This window comes from Somniosus microcephalus, chromosome 6 (genome assembly GCF_052327205.1).
Source record: "Somniosus microcephalus isolate GS21.2 chromosome 6, FLI_Smic_1.0, whole genome shotgun sequence".
Taxonomy (NCBI): domain Eukaryota; kingdom Metazoa; phylum Chordata; class Chondrichthyes; order Squaliformes; family Somniosidae; genus Somniosus; species Somniosus microcephalus.
In genome coordinates, this window is record NC_140992.1 from 65,699,003 (window position 1) to 65,724,551 (window position 25,549).

The 25,549-nt window shown below is 46.8% G+C and overlaps 1 protein-coding gene across 3 annotated transcripts in view; it reads right to left on the reverse strand.

Moving 5' to 3' along the window:
- The window catches only part of ccdc150 (coiled-coil domain containing 150), a 133,096-nt gene that overhangs the window by 13,267 nt on the left and 94,280 nt on the right, over positions 1-25,549 (reverse strand). For 2 of the 3 annotated variants that reach the window (XM_085990314.1, XM_085990316.1), the window contains 3 exons: positions 21,626-21,694; positions 20,353-20,514; positions 2,672-2,758 (listed from right to left, as the gene is read on the reverse strand). In XM_085990314.1, coding sequence (XP_085846440.1) covers positions 2,672-2,758; positions 20,353-20,514; positions 21,626-21,694 — 318 coding nt within the window. The remainder of the gene's footprint in view (positions 1-2,671; positions 2,759-20,352; positions 20,515-21,625; positions 21,695-25,549) is intronic. The other variant, XM_085990315.1, reaches the window with a different exon arrangement.

The following is a 25,549-nucleotide window of genomic DNA, read 5'->3' on the forward strand; positions in this document are numbered from 1 at the left end:
TTCACAAAAGAGAGGGATGATGCAGACATTGTAGTTAAGGAGGAGGAGTGTGAAATATTAGATGAGATAAACATAGTGAGAGAGGAAGTATTAAGGGACTTAGCATCTGTGAAAGTAGATAAATCACCAGACCCGGATGAAATGTATCCCAGGCTTTTAAGAGAAGCAAGGGAGCAAATAGCGGAGGCTCTGGCCATCATTTTTCAATCCTCTCTGGCTGCAGGTGTGGTGCCGGAGGACTGCTAACATTGTGCCGTGTTTAAAAAGGGAGAAAGGGATAGACCGAGTAATTACAGGCCAGTCAGCATAACCTCGGTGGTGGGCAAATTGTTGGAAAAAATTCTGACAGTATTAATCATCACTTAGAAAGGCACGGATTAATCAAGGACAGTCAGCATGGATTTAAGGGAAGGTTGTGTCTGACTAACTTGATTGAATTTTTTGAGGAGGTAACAAGGAGGGATGATGAGGGTAGTCTACATGGATTTTAGCAAAGTTTTTCATAAGGTTCCACATGGCAGACTGGTCAGAAAAGTAAAAGCCCATGGGATCCAAGGGAAAGTGGCAAGTTGGATCCAAAATTGGCTCAGTGGCAGGAAGCAAAGGGTAATGGTCGACAGATATTTTTGTGACTGGAAAACTGTTTCCAGTGGGGTTCCGCAGGGCTCAGTACTAGGTCCCTTGCTTTTTGTGGTGTACATCAATGATTTAGACTTCAATGTAGGGGGTATGATTAAGAAGTTTGCAGATGATACAAAAATTGGCCGTGTGTGATAGAGAGGAAGAAAGCTGTAGACTGCAGGAAGATATCAATGGACTGGTCAGGTGGGCAGAAAAGTGGCAAATGGAATTCAATCCGGAGAAGTGTGAGGTAATGCATTTGGGGAGGGCTAACAAGGTGAGTAGAAGAGCAGAGGGACCTTGGAGTGCATGTCCACAGATCCCTGAAGGTAGTAGGGCAGGTAGAGAAGGTGGTTAAGAAGGCATGCGGGATATTTTTCTTTATTAGCCAAGGCGTAGAATATAAGAGCAGGGAGGTTATGCTTGAACTGTATAAAACACCAGTTAGGCCACAGCTAGAGTACTGTGTACAGTTCTGGTCACCACATTACAGGAAAGATGTGATTGCACCGGAGAGGGTACAGCGGAGATTTACGAGGATGTTGCCAGGACTGGAGAATTTTAGCTATGAGGAAAGATTGGATAGGCTGGGATTGTTTTCTCTGGAACAGAGGAGGCTGAGGGGAGACTTGATTGAGGTGTACAAAATTATGAGGGGTCTAGATAGAGTGGATAGGAAGAGCCTATTTCCCCTAGCAGAGGGGTCAATAACCAGGGGGCATAGATTTAAAGTAAGGGTGGTGGGGGTCTGGAACCCACTGCCTGAAAGAGTGGTAGAGGTAGAAACACTCATCACATTTAAAAAGTACAGTAAACTCTTTCGTATCCGGCACCTATGGGACCAGGATGGTGCCGGTTGATGAAAAATTCTGGATAACAGAGAGGTATACCTACCAAGGCAATTTTTAACACAAACAAAAATAAAAACCACTGACTAACTCGGCCACCGCGGGAGACTCGGACTCGGCAAAACGAATGCTGGATGGATTCGGCAAGATTACCGGTTATCTATTTTGCCGGTTATTAAAGTATTCCGGATGATTAAGTGCTGTTTAAACAAGAGTTTACTGTACTTGGATATCCACTTGAAGTGCTGTAACCTACAAGGTTACCGACCAAGAGCTGGAAAGTGGGATTCGGCTAGATAGCTTTTTCAGACAGCACAGACATGATGGGTTGAATCGGCTCCTTCTGTGCCTTAAAGTTCTATGATTCTATGGGCTAGATTTTCCTGGGTCCAACCCGCACGGTGCGGGGGGGACCCGGGAGATGCCGGGAAACCCGGAAGTTTGGGTTTCCCGGCACGCTGTGGAGTTTTAACTGCACAGCGTGCGTGCGACATCAGAGGCGGGTTCCATGCCCGGAGGTCAGCCTGATTGACAGGCTGGCTTCTAGTCATGCGGGGAACTCGGACGAGGGGGCCAATCCCCGACCCCAGAGCTCAGTTGCGGTCCCCGGGGCGGGGTCTGATCCCGGTGGGGGTGTTCATGCCCCGATCCCGGGGGGCGGTGCAGGAGCTTGGGGGGCCGGGAAGAAACACTCCTGCTCCTCCCAGCCCACAAGGATTGCTCCCTGAGGCTGAGGCTGCCTCGTTGCAGCCATCGGGAATCCCGAGCCCCGGGATTCCTGGCTGCCTGCAGTAAAACCTGCACAGCAGGTTAAAGTAGAGGCTTCAGGCTTCATTATACAGAAATATGTAAAATGTCAACCCTCCTCTTGGCAGCGGGTTGGCAGCCCGCCGAACCCCCCACCGCCTGAGTGAAAGGTGAAAGTGGACAGGTTGGAGTCGGGGATCACATTTTTTCTACTTTCACTTTCCCCCCACACCTCAACCCACCCGTTCTTACCTCTGAAAATTCTGGCCTATGATTCACGAAGGAGGGCCCCCATCAGGTAAGTATGTATTCTATTCAGATGCCGGCAGCATACTCCGTAGGTATGCCGCCGACCACAAAATCTGCCCCAATGTTCATAAGATTGATAAGACGTCTTATTAATGTAGGACATAAGGGCTACAAAAACAAGTATCTCACAGAGCACATTCTCCTACCTGCTGTGACTCCAAACTGGCTTCCTTCAGTTTGTGCTCAGTTACTTCTTTGCAACTTTGTAGACTTTTTACCTTCTCCTCAAGACTCTAGGAGCAAAAATAAATATTCTTGTGTTGTTTAAAATTCAGAATTGTATAACCATTCCATGTGAATTAAGTTTAACAATGCTAATCTCTTGAACTGAGATTGCAGATCCTTAATACTGTGTGATCTAGTACAAATTCTGTAAGATTAATAATGGTGACAGAAATCAAAGGAGTAGAACAGACTGTAGCACAGTGGGCTCTTGAACCCCATTATGGAATTCTGGGAAACCTTAGGGGTTAACACTGAATTCTGCAAAAGCAGCTCAATGAGAAAGCAAAGCCACAGAGCCTTCTCACAGACAGAAACTGTCAGCACTGGCACCACAGGTATTATAAAACTGTCCCCCAACTGGCCTGAAAGGCTAGATGAATAGGTCACTTTATTTGTGAAACTAGTCAAGCAGTCTGCAGAGACAGTCCTTATGAAAACATGAAAGCCAGGTTTATGGCTCTAGCTATGGTTAACATGCTACAAATGTTGAGATGAGAACAGGCCAGGATGCTCTAATCCAGTGGCGGGTAAAATACAGCCCCACAGGCTGTATCCGGCCCGCCAAGGTGTGGCTTCGAGGCTGAACGTCCGCTGCACTTGACCCCGCCCCACGTAACATCAGGAGGCGGGTCATCGTCTCTGAGGCAGCAATGGGCCTTCGAGACAGTCGGCGAAGATACAGAGACTGACGGCTGAGGTGGACAGAAAGCGGCTGGGAGTCGCGGATTGGACCCTGGCCCCCTGGGTGAGGACCTTTTATTAATGGCAGCGCGGCCCCTAAACCGATTTAGTGCTTGGTGTTTGTTTTTGCCTCTTGATGGAGATGTGCAATTCTGAAAGTCAGTCACGCTAATCCGCTTTTATCCCTATTGCATATTTAACCACAACCAATTCCGACCATCCCTTTGTAACAAATCGAGTGCATTGCCAGGCCGAACAAGAGCTCAGGCATTACCTCACTAGCAGAAAAAAACATTCTCGTCAGTTGTGGTTGAAATTTATTTTATGTGTATAAAAAGTATCAGAAGATGAAACCTAACCCCTCTATTTTTTTCCATTTAAAAAAAAAAGAAAAGGTATTTTCTCCCCTTCCACTTTTGGTCTTAGTGATCTATACTATTTGTTCAAGTTAAAAAGCGAAGCATTTGCAAATAATCCACCCATGCATCAGAAAGAGCAATAATTCCTCAACAAATTTTGCTGATATAGTGACTTGATCAAAAAGTCAGTTTGATATTTAATGAGGTCAAATTAAGAGCCTGTTTATACAATAAATAAACCCATCCCCTTAAGCTAACACTGTTCCACAGTTAACCCATCCCAGTTTGAACCTTTTATGTACCCACTTCCCCAAAACAAATATGCACACTCATTCTCTCTCTTTTTCACTTTCACTCTAGCATACAACTTCTTCATGCTTGGGTTTCTGGTGTTTTTTATAGCAGAGTGAAGGGCCGTTGATAAAGTTAGCTCAAGCAAACACGGAGAAAAATTGAAAAAAGGTGAATTTGGAAAAAAAAACTACACGCTCTGAGAAAATGTACACCAAAATATTACATATTTTGCAATGATAACAGGAACTTAAAAAAGTGTACAAATAAAGTTTTAAATGGGATCATGTACTCCAGACAAATCTAGTTGTGCCATTTGGTAACTGTAGTGTATGTGCCTTTAAGGGGAGAACTACTTTTTACAGCTCCTGTATACTGTAGTACCGGCAGTGACCACACCTGTATATAACCCTGAGGAGGGATCTGTACTGTTTAGTTTTAGAGCAACCCTCATCCAGTAAACACCTGTTGATTGTTCCTCTGCAGTCTCTGTCGATTATTTGAAGGACACACTACCTAAAGATTCACGGATTCAACATTGGCGACGAGGTGATTCGAACCTACCTGCAACTCTGCAGAAGAAGGCCGATTCCATCAGTGCGAGCGTCGACCATCCTGAGAGGACTTGAGCAGGCAGAGGAGGCTGTGGAGAGCTGGGCTTGGTTCTCCAGCCGCGACGATCCAGCGCAGCGGGCTGGCAGCAGGTACGGCGCAGACCCTTCCCGGACAGCGGCGGTGGGAGCCGACCGACGGCACAGAAAAAGGCCGAGCAGCGTCGACGGGTAAGAGAGAGAGTAAAGCGCACAGGGCGCAGCTGGGGTTGAAGACCGAGCGGCGTCAACGAGAGAGGGTGAAGCGCGCAGGGCGCAGCCGGGGTTGAAGACCGAGCGGTGTCAAAGAGAGAAGCGCGCAGGAAAATGCGCAGAGCGCGGCTGGTGTTCAAGGGCTGAGCAGCGTCCGCGGGGGAAGAAAAGCGCGGGAGACACCATTTGGGCCGCAGCGGAGAAGGGAAGCGCGGGAGACGCCATTTGGGCCGCAGCGGAGAAGAAAGGGAAGCGCGTGAGACGCCATTTTGAGCCAGCGGAGAAGAAGGGAGAGCGCGGGAGATGCCATTTTTAGCCAGCCTAACCACACCCAGGGATGCAGAAGAGTGGCAGGGTCGACAATGAAGTCGAAGATTGGGCGACATATGTAGAACGCATAGAGGTGTACTGCAAAGCGAATGAAGTGCCAGATGCCAGGAAAGCACTGGTATTGTTGAATTCCATGGGTGCAAAAACGTACGGCTTACTGCGAAACCTAGTCACCCCAGGGAAGCCAGTGGAAAAGGATTTTGAAAGCATAGTGGCAATCCTACAGGACCACTTAAACCCCACACTGCTGCTGATAACAGAAAGATTTAAGTTTCACAAAAGGAACCAGCATAAAGACGAAAGTAATGCTGAGTATTTAACGGAACTGTGCAAGCTATCGAAACACTGCCAGTTTGGAACGGGACTAGCAGATACGTTAAGGGACAAGTTTGTGTGTGGGCTTCAAAGTGAAGGAACCCAGAAACGGCTTCTATCAGAAAAGGATCTTACGCTGGACAAGGCTTTCAACATGGCAGTATCACACGAAGCAGCCGCACGGGGCGCTGCAGAGATACAACGGAGACCACAAGAATATGGCACAAATGAAATGTCATATGGAGCAGTGAAGTGTTATCGCTGCGGCAGAACAACACACGACCATAAGGATTGTTGGTTCAAGGACCAAGTGTGCAGACAGTGTGGAAAAGTAGGACACATAATAAGAGTCTGCAGGTCGGGAAAGAAAACCAGCAGCAAGAAACCTCCACAGGAGAAGTACAAAAAGGTACATAAGGTGACGGAGAGTAGTTCAGACGAACAGAAAAGTGATACAGACTCCGGAAGCAAGGAGCTGGGTTGTCTGAAACTACATAATGTAACCAAAATGGAGGATCACCAAACTATCTGGGTCACGCTCAAGATAGACGGAGTCCAAGTGAAAATGGAATTGGACACAGGATCAGCCCTAACAGTCATAAACCAAAGGGACTACAAGCGGCTATTCTCACATATACCCTTGAGAGATACAGAGATTATCTTGAAGACGTACACGGGGCAAAAAGTCTACCCCAAAGGAAAAATAAGGGTGAACGTGATATACAACGGCAAGGAAACACCAAAAATGGACCTATATGTATTGCCAGATGGAGGACCACCACTACTAGGACGTGAATGGATCCGGAAGATACAGTTAGATTGGCATTCCATACAAGCACTGACGGTAGATGCCAAAAAGGATGACGACGTCACACCTGGACGACTGTCAAAAATGCTAACTGACGTACAAGAAGTGTTCCAGGAGGGACTCGGAACACTAAAAGGCATAACAGCGACGATCAAAATAGAGGAAAATGCAAGCCCAAAGTTTTTTAAGGCCAGACCGGTGCCTTATGCGATCCGCCCAGCCGTCGAAGCAGAGCTGGAAGGTTTGGAACGTTCAGGAGTACTGTCCAAAGTGGACTGGAGCGAGTGGGCTATACCCATCATTCCTGTAATGAAGAGGTCGTTGAGTAATACGCCTGGGGAACCAAAGAAGATTTGCATCTGTGGGGACTTTAAGGTGACAGTGAACCCAGTCCTTCACACGGTACAATATCCGCTTCCGCGGATTGAAGATATTTTCGCCTCGCTATCTGGAGGGGAACGCTTCACTAAGATTGATCTGGCCCAGGCGTACCTGCAAATGGAGGTAGAAGAAGCCTCGAAACAGTGCCTCACGATCAACACTCACAAAGGTCTCTACCAATACAACCGGCTGGTGTTCGGGGTAGCATCAGCTCCGGCTATTTGGCAAAGGGCAATGGATCAAGTCCTGCAAGGGATTCCAGGGACCCAGTGTTATTTGGACGACATCCTGGTCACGGGCGAAAATGACAGTGATCACCTCGCCAACCTGGAGCAGGTGCTCACTAGATTGAAGGAATATGAGCTCCGAGCTAATCGCCACAAATGCGAGTTTTTCCAGAAGCAGATCTCGTATTGTGGCCACGTTATTGATGAAGAGGGGTTACATAAGTCCCCTGAAAAGATTGAGGCAGTAGTCAAGGCTCCAGCACCGGGAAATGTGTCACAACTGAGGTCGTTCCTCGGGCTGGTGAACTACTACCATAAGTTCTTGCCAAATTTGTCTACGTTACTACACCCACTGAACACCCTACTGCAAACGGGGGTACCTTGGAAGTGGAATGACGAATGTAAACGAGCTTTCCAGAAGTGCAAAGAATTGATCACATCAAAAGAGGTGTTGGCTCATTTCAACCCAGCACTACCAATTCGGTTGGCGTGTGATGCATCACCCTATGGTATTGGAGCGGTGCTGTCGCACAAATTCCCGGACGGCTTGGAGAGGCCAGTAGCCTTTGCATCTCGGTCACTAACCTCAGCCGAGCGTAACTACGCCCAGATTGACAGGGAGGCCCTCAGCCTAGTGTGGGGAGTGAAAAAGTTCAACCACTATCTGCACGGGCAGAAGTTCACCTTGCTGACTGACCACCAACCACTTGTCTCCATCTTTAATCCAAAGAAGGGCGTTCCGGTGATGACTGCGCAACAGCTACAAAGATGGTCCCTTTTTCTAGGGGCGAACCAATATGAAATCGAGTATAAGGGCACGAAACAGCATGGAAACGCTGATGGGCTATCACGCCTGCCACTGCCTACTGCGGAGGAAGCACCAGCAGTGGACCCTGTCGAAATATTTTATTCGACTATAATTGAACGCTTGCCAATAACTAACGCGGATATAGAGAAGGAGACCCGAAATGACCTGACGGTGAAGGGATGGCCAACATATGGCGACTCACTGTTGCCAGCATTCTCATCCAGAAGAGAACAGCTGTCAGTATGCCAGGGGACCTTGATGTGTGGATCCCGAGTGGTAATTCCACCCAGGTTAAGGGAGAGAGTGCTCAATGAGCTTCACGAAGGCCATCTGGGAGGGGTGAAAATGAAAAGCCTTGCTAGGACTTGTGTGGTGGCCGGGGATCGATCAGCAAATCGAGGACCTGACAAAGAGCTGCTCAGGATGCCAGAAGGTCCAAAATGCACCACCACATGCCCCTCTACACCCATGGGAGTGGCCCTCCTCTCCATGGCAATGGGTGCATATTGATTTTGCTGGTCCATTCATGGACTCAATGTTCTTAATAGCCGTGGATGCGCACTCGAAATGGCCTGAGGTGATCAAAATGTCCTCCACCACCACGGAGAAAACGATTGCAGTCCTACGGACCATATTTGCCAGGAACGGCTTGCCAGAGCAGATTTGCTCTGATAACGGACCACATTTTGTGTCCGAAGAGTTTCGGAAATTTATGAAAAGGAATGGGGTAAGGCATTACACATCCGCCCCGTATCATCCAGCCACAAATGGATTGGCTGAGAGGTTCATACAAACCTTTAAAAAGGCCGTAAGGGCCACGTGCGATGACGACATTCCACTGCAGCATAAGGTGGACAATTTCCTGTTAGCCTACAGAAATGCGACACATGCAGTTACCAACCAGACCCCGGCCATGATGTTCTTTAACCGAAGGTTGAGATCTCGTCTGGATTTGCTCAGACCAAATGTACGAAGAAATGTTGAGAATAAGCAATTCCAGCACATCAATGAGAAGCCGACAAGGAGCTTCAATGTAGGGCAACCAGTCTTGGCCTGCGACTACTGAACAGAGAAATGGCAACCAGGAACGATATGCACACGGCAGGGGCCACTAATGTACACAGTGAATGTTGGGGAGAACATTGTGAGACGCCATGTCGACCAGATCCTAGCGTCACAGAAACGAGTCAACCCCATGTCTCGCGTACCTGGTAATGAACCCGACATACAGGTAGCATCTACCCCAGAAACAGTAGTAATCGGAAGCTGATGAATCAACCGATGACAGGGGGCCAGAATCGCCTCCGCACCAAGAGCAAGACACTCAGGAAAGGCGCTATCCAGAAAGGATCAGGAAGCCGCCCCAAAGACTGAATTTATAAATGGACTATTTTCAGTTAATGTTGCATGTTAAAAGTGTTAATTGTTAAATGAATGTTATGGTACTGTTATGGTACTGTTAATCTAAAAGGGGAGGAATTGTGGTGTATGTGCCTTTAAGGGGAGAACTACTTTTTACAGCTCCTGTATACTGTAGTACCGGCAGTGACCACACCTGTATATAACCCTGAGTAGGGATCTGTACTGTTTAGTTTTAGAGCAACCCTCATCCAGTAAACACCTGTTGATTGTTCCTCTGCAGTCTCTGTCGATTATTTGAAGGACACACTACCTAAAGATTCACGGATTCAACAGTAACTGTTTGGGGTTTTGCTGCTAGACTTCAAAATAGGAGTTAAGGGCTCTCTGCAAATAATTTGGGAAAGCAAAAATCTCTTCCAGTGGCAGGAGCTGGTGAGTGGCCTGCGCAGGACCTCGCGAGTGGTGCGCGATGTGCACCTTAGGGGGAACATTGGTGTGCAGCCCTCAACAGCTCACCAAAACTTGTTAAGTGGCCCTTCAGCCCAAATAATTGCCCATCCCTGCTCTCATCTCATCAGAACATGCAAAAATTGACCATCATAATTTCCAACATATCTGCTTATCAAAATTGATTGGTATATTGGAAGAGACTTACATGACCCAGTTAACCTTTCTTAACTGGTCATTGAGGTTTTAACCTGGAAAGGGGATCTGCCAGTGAAGTTTAAAATATAACAATGGCCATCCTTTCTCCCCATGTCACTGCCCCCAACCCAAACCCAGAATAGTAAATTGCAGTATGTGGCTTACAGGGGTGGGTGGCAATGTTCCCTTTACTTTTTTTGGGTGCATGGCCCCTTTAAGTATTCAAAATACTGTGTATGCGCTGTTTTTCCCATTGAAAAGCTTGTGATCCGGCTGCGCAGGAGGTCCAGAGCGCTGCACAGTGGCGCAGTTGTGGCATTGATATGCAAAGAAGAGAATATTCCCCATACCCTGGAAAAACCATTGTGGTCAAGAGATCTGGGTGGGCACATCACAGAAGTTATGCCGCGTGCAGCTCCCACAGAAATTCAACCCCATTGTATCCTTCTCTTTTATTGTGCCCCTTGATGTCTAGAAATGGAGATTCAAAGATGAACTGCACAACACAGAACTTATTCTACAATTGGAAAAGGTTTCAGTTGGCAGCCCCCACTTCTCTTAGTCAGTCATCACTGTTTGTGGCCCTTGCCGTGTGCAAAAAGTAATTTCCCTACATGTGAAATGCGCAGGGACATTTTGGAGACATGATAGAACGCCATATAAATGAAAGTTCCTTCTTTCTTAACTAGTGAATAATAGTCACGATTGAGTCAGATAGACAGACAGAAAATATTTAATGCCTCCATTTGCTTAAGGCATAAACTACAAAGTCGTTACTGAGCTATATAGGCTATTCATATTTTCAGACTCTAAAACATGCAGTTTCGCATTAGGGCATGATTGCACACAGTTTTAAAAAGCAACAGTCTGTGACCACTGAGACAAAAAGATTATTTGTTTATAGGCCAGGCATTGAAGACGTCTATTAAAACTGGATGAGCCACTCTGTGGAATGTCGCAGCTCACAGTCTTCTTCAAACTGAGACAATGGGGGCAATTTTAAACATACACCCAAAATCAGACACAAAGGGCGGTAACCGAGTTAAGGCCGGACATTTAGCGCCCGGCGTGGAAGTACCGCCCTAGCTGCTAAATTCGGCTTACCGCCCCGCAGAGGATGTGGAGCGTAATCTCGGGTGCTCCACTTCCTGTTGGGGTGGTAACCAAAGCGATGTCGGGGCACGATCGGCAGTGCTCCGTGGAGCACTGCCACGTTTCAACGCCCCTCCCCTTCAGTTAAAGGGGATGGCCGTTGCGCACTCTGCAGGGCCTCCAATGGCCCACACTAGGCCACCAGGGCGGCATGGTGCTGCAGCCACAGCCCGGCACCAAGATGCAGTGCCGGGCTGTGCAATGGCGGCCACGACCACGCCACGGCCCACCACGGAGGGCTGACCTGGAGGTCAGCCAAAAAAAGAAAATGGCGGCCCGGTTTGCGACCCGTGAGGCTGGTGCTCACATCGCCCACGGCAGCCTCGCGGGGCGCAGACGAATTTCTGCTGCGGGGTGGTAAAGGGACATGGTGGGTCGCGGCACACGCTGATGACGTAATTGCCGGCGATGCAGCGGCCCAGGATGCTACCAGCGGGGGCGCACCGCTATTGGGTAGTGCGCCAGCAACGCCTCGCCGAATTTCTCGGGAGGCGCTTTTTTTTGGCCCCCCCCAGGCGATAAGCCCTTTGAACCCTGTTGGCACCCCCCGGAGGCACTAACGGCAGGCACAAAGGAGCCAAATTTCTAATCCAAAGTCTGCGATGCACCGGTGGCGCTGGAATCCTTCAGCGGCAGGCCGAACTATTTTCAGGTTTGGGCCTTACTAGATTACAGCTGGTGAAGTGCCCAGAACCCAATAAATGCTAAGTGGACAGCCCGCTGAACCGGAGCACAGAAAATCCGGTAGCGCCATGGTCGGGCTGAGCTGAGAGTCAGCACTAATGGGAAGGTGGGCCTATCCGTGGCCGTCAGTGAGCGCAGTATTTTTGGGGGGCCAGGAGAAGTATTCCTGTTCCTTCTGGCCTCACGAAAATTCCCCCCAAAAATGTTCCAGGCCGTTTTTACGAGTGGCTTCCAACTGTCCCTGGTAAGGCTGCTCACCACCTGGTACAAATGGGTGGAGTGTAAATGTGCACGCTCCACTCATTTTGTACTTGAAAATTGCAAACGGGCTTCTACTATTGGCATAGGACCTCGATTTGCATATGCAACTGGCCTCCGACCTGTTTTGGGCAGGAGTACTGGGTCTCTGATTGCAGGTCTGCACAAAAATTGCGTCAGGCAGGTCTTTGGCATCCAAAAGGTGGTCACTCTTTTCCTGCTATTTTCCACAGCAGGACACTTTGTAAATGGCACAGGCAACAGTTGAATATTGCCCCAAATGAAACTCAATTGACTCATCCCAGACTCATTAACCTATGATACTGACACTGCACATATCTTAGAGGATAGCAGAAGCGGGATTTGCACGTGGTGAGACTCCGGGCACATGTGCGTTGCAGGGGAGAGGGGCAAGGATAGCGCAGGTGCCAGTTCTCTGGAGGGCGAGGTCGCACACAAGTTCTGCTGCAGAGGATTCAGATGAGGACTTTGATGTGCCAGGCTACAGAAGGCAGCTGATGGGTGTACAAAGAAATGATTGGTGCATTGGGTAGCCTGCCAGAAAGCCTGCAGTCAATGTCAAGGAACATGGAGGAGTCATAGAGTTTTACAGCACAGAAAGAGGCCCTTCGGCCCATCGTGTCTGCGCCGTCCATCAATCCCTGTCCAGTCTAATCCCATTTTCCAGCATTTGGTCCATAGCCTTGTATGCAATGGCATTTCAAGTGCTCATCCAAATGCTTCTTGAATGTTGTGAGGGTTCCTGCCTCTACCACCCTTTCAGGCAGTGAGTTCCAGATTCCAACCACCCTCTGGGTGAAAAAGTTCCTCCTCAAATCCCCTCTAAATCTCCTGCCCCTTACCCTGAATCTATGCCCCCTTGTTATTGACCCCCCTACTAAGGGGAAAAGTTCCTCTTTATCTACCCTATCTATGCCCCTCATCATTTTGTACACTTCAATCAGGTCCCCCCTCAGCCTTCTTTGCTCCAAAGAAAACAACCCCAGCCTGTTTAGTCTTTCTTCATAGCTGAGGCGCTCCATCCCAGGTAACATCCTGGTGAATCTCCTCTGCACCCTCTCCAAAGCAATCACATCCTTCCTATAGTGAGGCGACCAGAACTGCACACAGTACTCCAGCTGTGGCCTCACCAGCGTTTTGTACAGCTCCATCATAACCTCCCTGCTCTTATATTCTATGCCTCGGCTAATGAAGGCAAGTATCCCATATGCCTTTTTAACCACCTTATCTACCTGTTCCGCTGCCTTCAGGGATCTATGTACATGTACACCAAGGTCCCGCTGACCCTCTGTACTTCCTAGGGTCCTACCACTCATTGTGTATTCCCTTGCCTTATTTGTCCGTCCAAAATGCATCACCTCGCACTTTTCAGGGTTAAATTCCATTTGCTACTTTTCCGCCCATCTGACCAACCCGTTTATATCGTCCTGTAGCCTGAGGCTTTCCTCCTCGCAATTTACCACCCCACCAATTTTCGTGTCATCTGCGAACTTACTGATCATACCTTTTACATTCTCATCCAAATCATTTATGTAGATCACAAACAGCAAGGGACCCAGCACCGATCCCTGAGGTACCCCACTGGACACAGGCTTCCAGTCACAAAAGCAACCTTCGACCATCACCCTCTGCCTCCTGCCACTCAGCCAGTTTTGTATCCAATGTGCCAAGGCACCCTGGATTCCATGGGCTCTTACCTTCTTGACCAGTCTCCTGTGCGGGACTTTATCGAAGGCCTTACTGAAATCCATGTATACCACATCCACTGCGTTACCCTCATCCACACACCTAGTCACCCCCTCAAAAAATTCAATCAAATTAGTCAGACATGATCTTCCCTTGACAAAGCCATGTTGACTATCCCTGATTAATCCTTGCCTCTCCAAGTGGAGACTAATTTTGTCCCTCAGAATTTTTTCCAATAATTTTCCTACCACTGATGTTAGGCTCACTGGCCTGTAGTTCCCCGGTTTTTCCCTACTTCCCTTCTTGAATAATGGTACTACATTAGCGGTTCTCCAGTCCTCTGGCACATCCCCTGTGGCCAGAGTGGTCCTGAATATATGTGTTAGAGCCCCCGCAATCTCTTCCTTTGCCTCACACAGCAGCCTGGGATACATTTCGTCCGGGCCTTTATCCATTTTTAGGCCTGCTAAAACCGCCAATACCTCCTCCCTCTCGATGTTAATATGTTCGAGCATATCACAGTCCCCCCGCCCTATTTCTATGTCTACATCGTCCTTCTCCATAGTGAAAACAGATGCAAAAAATTCATTTAGAACCCTTCCTACATCTTCCGGCTCCACACACAGATTGCCGCTTTTGTCCCTAATGGGCCCTATTTTTTCCCTAGTTATCCTCTTACCCTTAATATACTTATAAAACATCTTAGGATTTTCCTTTATTTTGCTCGCCAGTGTCATTTCATGGCCCCTCCTTGATCTCCTAATTTCTTTTTTAAGTATCCCCCTGCACTTTTTGTACTCCTCTAGGGCTTCCTCCGTCTTTAGCCTTTTGTATCTGCCAAAAGCCCTCCTTTTTTTCCTAATCCATTCTCGTATATCCCCTGACATCCAAGGTTCCCTGTGGTTTTTGGAACCACCCTTGACCTTTACGGGAACATGTTGCCATTGTATGATCTCAATCTCCCTTCTGAAAGCCTCCCATTGCTCTGATGCGGATTTTCCTACAAGTAGCTGATCCCAGTCCATTTTGGCCAGATCCTGCCTTATCCTATTAAAATCGGCCTTCCCCCAATTTAGAACCTTTATTTCCGGCCCATCCCTGTCCTTTTCCATGACCACCTTAAATCTCACCATATTATGGTCACTGTCACCAAAGTGCTCACCCTAGCACTTTTTCCACTTGGCCGGCCACATTCCCTAGAATTAGGTCCAGTACCGCCCCCTCTCTTGTAGGACTTTCTACATGCTGGCTCAAAAAGCTCTCCTGGATGCACTTTAAGAATTCTACACCCTCTGAGCCTTTCACACTCTGACTATCCCAGTTAATATTGGGGAAGTTGAAATCCCCCATTATTATTACCCTATTATTTGCACATTTCTCTGAGATTTGCCTACATATCTGTTCCTCTATCTCCCCCTGACTGTTTGGAGGCCTATAGTACACTCCCAGCAAAGTGCTTGCCCCCTTTTTGTTTTTAAGCTCCACCCATATGGCCTCATTAGAGGAACCTGCTAATATATCATCCCTCCTTACTGCAGTAATTGACTCCTTAATTAATATTGCGACACCCCCTCCTCTTATACCTCCCCCTCTGTCTCGCCTGAAGATTCTGTACCCCGGAATATTGAGCTGCCAGTCTTGCCCCTCCCTCAACCATGTCTCCGTGATAGCAACAATATCATACTCCCATGTTTTTATCAACACCTTCAGTTCATCCACCTTATTTGCAAGACTCCTTGCATTAAAATAGATGCCATCCAGCCTTGCCCTTATATATTTGCCCTGTCTACCAAGCTGACTTGTTTTTTTTCTCTATAATTGGCAGCACATCACCCCCTATTTCAGCTCCCCTCTGTATCCCATCCCCCTGCCAAGTTAGTTTAAACCCCCCCCAACAGTGCTAGCAAACCTCCCCGCAAGGATATTTGTCCCGCTCTGGTTCAGGTGCAACACGTCCGACTTGTACAAGTCCCACCTTTCCCAGAAGCAGGCCCAGTGATCCAGGAAAGTAAAACCCTCCCCCCTACACCAACTCTTTAGCCACGCATTCATCTGCTCTATCCTCCTATTCCTATACTCACTAGCACGTGGCACTGGGAGTAATCCAGAGATTACAACCTTTGAGGTCCTGCTCTTTAATCTGTTACCTAGCTCCCTAAATTCTTGATGCAGGACCTCATCCCCCTTCCTACCTATGTCGTTGGTCCCAATGTGGACCACGACCTCTGCCTGCTCACCCTCCCCCTTAAGAATGCCCTGTAGCCGCTCAGTGACATCCATGACCCTGGCCCCAGGGAGGCAACAAACCATCCTGGAGTCATGTTTGCGGCCACAGAAACGCCTATCTGTTCCTCTTACGATAGAATCCCCTACCACTATTGCTCTCCCACTCTTTTTCCTCCCTTTCTGAGCAGCAGAAGCGTCCCTGGTGCCAGGAAGCTGGCTGCTGCTGCCTTCCCCTGGTAAGTCATCCCCCTCAACAGTATCCAACTTGGTATACCTGTTTGAAAGGGGGATGTCCGCAGGGGTTCCCTGCACTTCCTGCCTGCCTCTGTTGCTCCGCCTGATGGTCACCCAATTTCTTTCTGCCTGTGCAGCCCTACTCTGTGGCGTGAACAACTCACTAAACGTGCTATCCACGACCCTCTCAGCATCGCGCATGCTCCAAAACTCATCCACCCGCAGCTCAAGCGCCGCAATGCGGTCTACAAGTAGCTGCAGCTGGATGCATTTCCCGCACACATGGTCGTCAGGGACACTGGCAGCGTCCCTGACTTCCCACATGGAGCAAGAGGAGCAGAACACGGGTCTGAGCTCTCCTGCCATGACGTACTCCTTTAATTAATTAAAAAATTTATTCAACACCCCAGTTACAGGTATACTCTAGGGCGCTTTATTTACCAACTGTCCCCACTACAACACAGAGACCCCAGAAATTTAACACCACAGAATTCAAGCTTGTATTGAAAAGAGAGAAATACTCACCAACCAATCACTTACCTGCTTCCTGCTGACGTCACACTTGGATTACTTTTTACCTCTCTCCCGGAACCTGGATTGGTATGCCTCTGGTTGCTCCCTCTTATACTCCGCTGCCTCGGGTTGCTCCCGCGCAGGTCCGCTGCTTCTCCGGTCTCGGGGCTGTGGGCCTCGGTGCCTCTGGTTGCTCCCTCTTATACTCCGCCGCCTCGGGTTGCTCCCGCGCAGGTCCGCTGCTTCTCCGGTCTCGGGGCTGTGGGCCTCGGTGCCTCTGGTTGCTCCCTCTTATACTCCGCCGCCTCGGGTTGCTCCCGCGCAGGTCCGCTGCTTCTCCGGTCTCGGGGCTGTGCAGGCCCTTGCCTGTTAGCCAGCCAGCCCAGACTGCTGCTGGCAATGCCGAGATGGTGCAGTCTGAAGCTGGGCCTTCTAGGCCCAGAGCTGCTCAAGGTTGTCCTACAAGGCCATCCACTGAAAGTCAGCAGCCTTCCACCAGACATGCTGCAGCCACTGGGGTAACACTGAGTAGGAGCACTAGGACAGGCAAAGATACACAAAAGACAGGCACTAAGGGAATGCACACGGGTGATTAGTTTATGTTTGTATACAATATAGCATGATTTCATTTATAAATTTGGTTTGGAATATTTATATTGTGTTAGCTTTTATTTTTGCATTGTGGCCAAGAGGACGATGTGATGGTCAGTAACAGAGAGAAGATAATGAGTGAGGCACTGTTGGTGAATGGGGAATTGGGGTTAAGATTACTGGTATCACACTTAAATTAGTTGTTCACGTACAGCCCGTGCAGAAAGGGGCTGTCGAGGTTGCAGCCTCCCTTCCTCTCCCACCTCCTCCTCTTCTATGTCCTTCTCCTCCTCCCCGTGTTCCTGCTCCTCAGCTTCTCGCCCGATTGGTGGTGGCAAGGGCTGTTTCCTCAGGATGGCAACGTTGTGCAGCATGCAGCATACCACCACGAATCTTGAGACCCGCTCAGTCGAGCACTGCAGGGCTCCTCCAGACAGCGGAATCGTTACTTCAGCACGCCAATGGTCTACTCTATCACATTGTATGCATGCTGCGCACGTGTGCGTGGGTTGTGAACCGGAGTCATGAGCCATGTCGTCAGCGGATAGCCCTTGTCAACCAGTAGCTACCTTTTGGTTTTCCGTGGTGGCTCAAATACAGCTGGCACAGCGGACTGCCACAGAATAAAGACATCATGACTGCTGCCAGGATACTGGGCATTGACCTGCATGATGGTCATACACCATCTGGACGTTGAGGGAGTAGAATCCCTTTCGGTTCCAGTAAATGGCAGAGTTGAAATGCGGCGCCCACAAAGCAATGTGCGTACAGTCAATCGCACCCTGCAATATGGGGTAGCCTGCAAACATTACAAATTCTCGTGCTCGCTCTGCCTGCTTATCTCTGGCAAGAGGGAACGAAATGAAGTTATCTCTCTTTGAATAGAGTGCCTCAGTGACCTCCCTTATGCAACAGTGGACTGGAAACTGTGCGATGTTGCTAATATCTCCAGCACCAGCCTGGAAGGAGCCAGATGCATAAAAGTTCATAGCCACGGTTGCCTTCACAGCCACTGGCAATGCAGTCCTTGCCTTGCTCTCAGATTGGTGTTGTGGTTGCAGCAGTTGGCAGATTTCAGTGATAACCTCCTTAGTGAAGTGCAGACGTCTCAAACGTTGGTCGTCGCTGAGGTTCAGGTAGGAGAATTGTCCCCTGAACACCCATGGCGGATATGGCCTCCCGCTGAGAGCCCTTCTCCCTCTCCTCTTCCTCCCTCTTCTGGCAGCTTGTCCTACTCTGCGTGGCCTCTGCTCATTCTCCCAGTCATGCTCAATTCCAAGAGGAAGGCCTTCTGGGCCACCCATGTCTGGGACCAACTGGTTTGTGCAGAAATCTTGAAGTCAGCCAGAAGTACTTCAGCACCTGCCACACCACTCCCTGTAGACTTTTGAAACTTAAAACAACTATGAAAAGCACCAAAAACATGTAGAATTATAGCAACAGCCAGAACAAATCAACAGCAATTAACCTGTAAGTAGTTGATGATTGCTTTAAATATCGCTGGTGGGGGTCCTTCCTGCTGCTTAACATGTGGTTAGCTGTGTGAGCTTAAGAGAGGGCGTCGGCTGGAGTGTGGAGCTCCAAAATGGTAGTGCTGGCGCCAAATCAGCATTGCACGCTGACTGATGTCATGATCTGCCTGCTCTGCATACTTCCGGCAGACGTTAAATGCGCGCCGCTAACGCCTTTAACAAGATGGTGTCACGTCAGAAGTGTGCGCGTGCGCCGCTGACGCCATTTTGGATTCCAAACGAGCGCTGAGTCCAATTTCTCGCCCATGATGTTTACATTAGTTCAATATTCAAAACACCAGTTGAATTTTGAAGCCAATTAATTATCCACTGGTGTTTTGTTGACAGTTAGAAAATAATCATGGCTAATTCTTTACACCTATGAGCTAGAGATCATAATTGCTAATACCTATGAGACAGACAGTGTGTTACCTCATACTAATTTGGCTTTTTTCTTAAAAACAAGTTGAATTTTGAAAGCAAACAAAGCCTCTCTGAGGGAAACAGATAGAAAGGAAGAGAGAGAAGTGAGGAGGGAAAAAGGTTAAGAAAGAGAGGGCTTCTGGCCTCTCGCCATCCACCCGTGGGGGGAAATGGATGGAGGGCTAAAGGTAAGGTGTGTGACAGCAGAGCAAGGAAGAGGGCAAGGTACAGGGAATGAACAACTAGTTCAAAGGGGAAAAGATGGGGATAATGTGGAGAGTGAGGGGATGGTAGGAAGTGGAGGACACAGTGAGGGTGAGTGGGGATGTGATAGCAGTAAGTGCGTGGGTAGAAGTATGAGTGTTTAGGGAGGGCATGGGAAGGGAGTCACCGAGGACCACAATTTCCCTGTAATCCCACCCCAAATGCAGCCTGTAGCCATCGGTGACTCCATTCCCTGCCATCTCCACCTGAAAGGAGAGAAGCAAAAAAAAGACCGAGAAGCAGAAAAGGACAGTGAGAAAGTAAAAAGTAGTTAGGAAGAGAGAAGAAGCAAAGAAAAAGAGACAAAGGCAGAGGAGGTGTGGCAAAGAGAGAAATACAGCAACATGAATACAGCGGAGACAGTAAGAGAGAAACCATATTCTCCGACTATGTGTAATGCCATGGTGACTCAATCTGTTGCTTTATAAAATAAAAGCACAAGCTGCAAAAAAATTTTTTATTAATGAAGTAGCAAAGATATACGAGATATCAAGAAAAGGCTAACTAAAGTGGCACTGAAAGTAACACCATTATCGAGATGTACTACTTAAAAAGAGATGAAAAAAGGCATCTTAAATGTGCTGGTATATTAGCAATCATAAAACTCCATCAGCAAATGACAGATTTTCAGTAGATATTAATATTTCTTCATTTTGGGACTGGTCATATTTAGAAAGATACAAACACGTAAATGCTAACAGGAAAGTTATACCTGGAAATACAACTGTGTGTTAATCAGCAATTTTAACACTACAGCAGGGGGAAATTCAACATAGGTGGTGATACAAAACAGACGGTAGTGGATCGGCCTCCCGTTGTTGTTTCGTATGATGGGGAAAGTTTATAATGGGATGTCTAGTTTGGCTACGTTATACACCCCCATCCAATTTTCCTTTGCTCTTTAAAGTAGTCCATTGTATAAATGCAAATCTTTCTTTTAACAGTCTAATTACTGATTTTGACAAAAACATTCAACATTGATAAACACATTTTTTTTAAATAAAAGCATAGAAGCAGAAGACATCCCACCTGACATTTACTCCTCAGCTCTTGATTTAGCTTATGTTCCTTCTTCAACTGGAGTTCTTGCTGTTTGCGGAGGGACACTGCCTCATACTGACTCTTTGCCACGTTCTGAAGCTCTTCTTGTAGACTCTGCATCTCTGTCATAAACTTCTGAATCATTTGAGACTGCAGACAAAGAAACAACCAAAATATAACTGAATATAAAAGATCAACAAAATAAAAAAATTATTCCCGGACTTCAGTAAAACTGAAATCATTTAAATATTATCCACCATCTACAAGGTTGAAATCAGGAGTTGTGACAGAACACTTTCCTGCTTGGGTGCAGCTGCAATAATGCTCAAAAAGCTTGATATTATACAGGATATTACGCAGTTCACTTGAACAACATCCCTGCCACTGAATACAATATGCACATCACCACAGATGCTGCCTGATCTGCTGAATATTTCCAGCATTTCCTGTTTTTAATCCATATCACTGGCACACTGTGGCTGTATATGCACAACCTACAGGATGCACTGCAGCAACTCACTAAGGTTAATTCGACAAAACCTCCCTTCCCTTGACGTCTACCACTGAGAAGGAATAGAGTAGCAATGTTGTGGGAACTCCATCATGAGTCCCCTCTGAGTCACACACTGAAACACCTGACTTGAACATATATTCCCTTTCCTTCACTGTCACTGGGTCAGTGTCCTGGAATTTCCTGGTGGTATGTTGCAAGGACTGCAGCTGACCAAGAGGAAGATCTACCACCACTAGGGATGAGAAAGAAATGCAGTAGGGGCAGCATCACCATGTCTCGAGAACAAAGCATTAAAAAAAAGTGGGGTCAATGGGGCACTTCTAGCATGTTTCTGGAACAGTGGGCTCCTGCCACCGCCCGCAACCCCCCCCCACCCCACCACCCCACCCCCAAGAGTAGACAGCCTCTACAAGAATTATGGGCCTCCCTCAAACGAGCAAACACCTGCTATGTGCTACTAGTGGCGTGAGCGTCCACCATTGATATTTTAGTGATGGAATCTCCCCATACTCCATATACTGTGGTGTGATCAGCAACAGAGTTCTCGGAGAGTGCATTCCCAGTTGGGCACATGTTGGATGATGTCCTGTTGGATTTTTGGGTTCTTTATGTATACACACACACCCTAACTACAAATCAGATAGAACAGACAGAGAGTTATTATACACAGTTTAATAAATTATAAGGCACCAAATATCACTTCTTAATGTAGAAAAATAATGCTAATTTTTTTGTCTGTGTACGAACCTGCTCATAGTTCTTTTTCTGATACTGTTCTTTTATTGTCTCCATCCGTTTCAAGTCTGCTTCAAATTCCTAAGCAAAAATACAACTTGTCAAACAGAGGCAATGGACAGTAGCCCTTTTTTCTGTTTAGGAACCACTATTAAATTATTGTTTAATCTCTTTACAATCAAATGCATTCAATTATTTTTAATCATGAAAACTAATTTTAGCATTGTATACTGCAGTTAGCTTGTATCCTGTAATAACTAAAAAATAACTCAAGTTACCTCATTTATTTACATATAAAATATATAATTTATGGAGCAACATATTGGAATTCACAGCTGAGTCTATTATTTACCTCATGATTCAGGGTGTAATTAAACAGAGTAATTTTTGAGAAAATAATGGAGCAATAAAATGTCAAAAATTAAGGAAATTTTAGGAACAATCATCCATTAAAGTAATTATTTGTGGTAACCAAACATACTGTAGCCTCAGTATAACTAACATAATAAATGTGTTCATTGAACTGAATAGGAAGGGCTGAGCAGTTTTTAATATTTAACACTTTAATACCAACTTAGGGGATTAACACAATTGTAAGGAAGGATATTAGCTCTGATGATGTGGAATCTGTATGGGTAGAACTGAGAAATACCAAGGGGCAGAAAACGTTAGTGGGAGTGGTATATAGACCTCCAAACAGTAATGCGGAGGTCGGGGATGGCATTAAAAGGAAAATTAGAGAAGCGTGCAATAAGGGCACTGTAGTTATCATGGGTGACTTTAATCTACATATAGATTGGGCTAACCAAATTAATAACAATACTGTGGAGGAGGAATTCCTGGAGTGTATACAGGATGGTTTCCTGGACCAATATGTCGAGGAACCAACTAGAGATCAGGCCATCTTAGACTGGGTATTATGTAATGAGAAAGGATTAATTGGCAATCTTGTTGTGCGAGGCCCCTTGGGGCGGAGCGATCATAATATGATAGAATTCTTCATTAAGATGGAGAGTGAAGTAGTTGACTCAGAGACTAGGGTCCTGAATTTAAATAAAGGAAACTACGATGGTATGAGGCGCGAGTTGGGTAGGATTGATTGGGGAATGTCACTCAAAGGGTTGACGGTGGATAGGCAATGGCAAACATTCAAAGATCGCATGGATGAACTACAGAATTTGTTCATCCCAGTTTGGCATAAAAATAAAACAAAGAAGGTGACTCAACCGTGGCTAACAAGGGAAATTAGAGATAGCATAAGATCCAAGGAGAGGACATATAAATTGGCCAGAAAAAGCAGTAAACCTGAGGATTGGGAGCAGTTTAGGATTCAACAAAGGCGGACAAAGGGATTAATTAAGAGGGGGAAAATAGAGTATGAGAGTAAGCTTTCAGGGAACATAAAAACTGACTGTAAAAGCTTTTATAGATATGTGAAGAGAAAAAGATTGGTGAAGTCAAGCGTAGGTCCCTTGCAGTCAGAATCAGGGGAATTTATAATGGGGAAACAAAGAAATGGCAGACCAATTAAATACATACTTTGGTTCTGTTTTCACAAAGGAGGACACAAATAACCTCCCAGAGATGTCGGGGAACATGGGGTCTAATGAAAGGGAGGAACTGATAGAAGTCAGTATTTGTAGGGAAATGGTGTTAGAGAAATTGACAGGATTGAAGGTGGGTAAATCCCCAGGGCCTGATAATCTACATCCTAGGGTACTTAAGGAAGTGGTCCTAGAAATAGAATTTTGGTCATCTTCCAAAATTCGATAGACACTGGAACAGTACCCATGGATTGGAGGTTAGCTAATGTTACCCCACTGTTCAAAAAAGGTGGTAGGGAGAAAACAGGGAATTACAGACCAGTAAGCCTGACATCGGTACTGGGGAAAATGCAAGAGTCCATTATAAAAGATGTAATACTGTAGCAGAGCACTTGGAAAACAGTGACCGGATCGGACAAAGTCAACATGGATTTACAAAAGGTAAATCGTGCTTGACTAATCTACTGGAATTTTTTGAGGATGTAACTGGTAAAATAGATAAGGGAGAACCAGTGGATGTGGTGTATTTGGACTTTCAAAAGGCTTTCAATAAGGTCCCACATAAGGGATTAGCGTGTAAAGTTAAGGCACATGGGATTGGGGGCAAGGTATTGATTGGATAGAGAACTGGTTGGCAGACAGAAAGCAAAGAGTTGGAATAAACGGCTCTTTTTCCGAGTGGCAGGCAGTGACTAGTGGGGTACCGCAGGGATCGGTCCTTGGATCCCAGCTATTCACAATATATATTAATGATCTGGACGAGGGAACTAGATGTAATATCTCCAAGTTTGCAGATGACACAAAGCTGGGTGGACGTGTGTGCTGTGAGGAGGATACCGAGAAACTCCAGTATGATTTGGACAGGTTGGGTGATTGGGCAGAAGCATGGCAGATGCAATATAACGTGAATAAATGCAAGGTTATCCACTTTGGTGTCAAAAACAAGGCGGCAGATTATTATCTGAATGGCAATAGATTGGGAGAAGGGGAAGTGCAACGAGACCTGGGCATCCTTGTGCACCAGTCGCTGAAGGTAAGCATGCAGGTGCAGCAGGCGGTTAAGAAGGCAAATGGTATGTTGGCCTTCGTAGCGAGAGGGTTTGAGTACAGGAACAAGGATGTCTTGCTGCAGGTGTACAGGGCCTTGGTGAGACCACATCTTGAGTATTGTGTGCTGTTTTGGTCGCCTTATCTGAAGGATGTTCTTGCCATGGAAGGGGTGCAGCGAAGATTCACCAGGCTGATACCTGGGATGGCAGGAATGACGTATGAGGAGAGATTGGGTCGACTGGGCTTGTACTCGCTGGAGTTTAGAAGAATGAGAGGGGATCTCATTGAAACTTATAAAATTCTAACAGGATTGGACAGACTAGATGCAGGAAGGGTGTTACCGATGGTCGGGGAGTCCAGAACCAGGGGTCACAGTCTAAGGATAAGGGGTAAGCCATTTAGGACAGAGATGAGGAGGAATTTCTTCACCCAGAGAGTGGTGAACCTGTGGAATTCTCTACCACAGAAGGCAGTAGAGGCCAATTCATTAAATATATTCAAGAAGGAGTTGGATATATTCCTTAAGGCTAAAGGGATCAAGGGATATGGGGAGAAAACAGGGACAGGGTACTGAATTTGGATGATCAGCCATGATCGCATTGAATGGCGGAGCAGGCTCGATGGGCCGAATGGCCTACTCCTGCTCCTATCTTCTATGTTTCTATGTTTAAAGTAGTAAAAAACATAAAAAACTGTTCAGCCTCTCCTCCCCAATGTGTTGCTGAAAAATGTGAAATTTAAAGTGCCATTGAGGGCGCTGTTGACTGTACAGAGATCAGCTGATTAAGAAAGCGCTCACAATCACTTTAAACAGCTGAGTAGTACATTATAGAGGAAAGGTTGAGCAGTAGGAGAAAGGCAAGCTTTCTTACTACATCAGATTATTGTAGCAGCATTAATTACTGCTACAATAAATTATAAGTTTACTGCCACTTTCAGTTTCACTGAAAGGAAATGGTCATACCCGATTTTATTCACTAATGGAATAGGTTACAGCAGCAGTAATTATTCTGCTACATTTTTGTGCAAACATAAATATAAATATTTGTGTGATGCAGGTTATTTTGGTCCCCAGGCTTGGCATGCATTTTTTGGTCTTAGGGCTTTCTTGCTGTGTTTATACCCGCAGGCTGCAGATGTTGTGGTGAATGTTTGCACTCTATTGTGTAGTGGTCACCGTGTCTGCTATTTGGTGGAAAAGGAAGATGGAAAAGCTGCGGGGCGGTGGGGGCGGGGGGAAGGGGTTGAGAAACACGGCGTTTTGGAGTCTGATAGGGTTGTTTTGCCTAAATCAATTGCTGCTGAGGTTGCAGCCAGCAGTGCCGTAGATTCATAAGGCAGG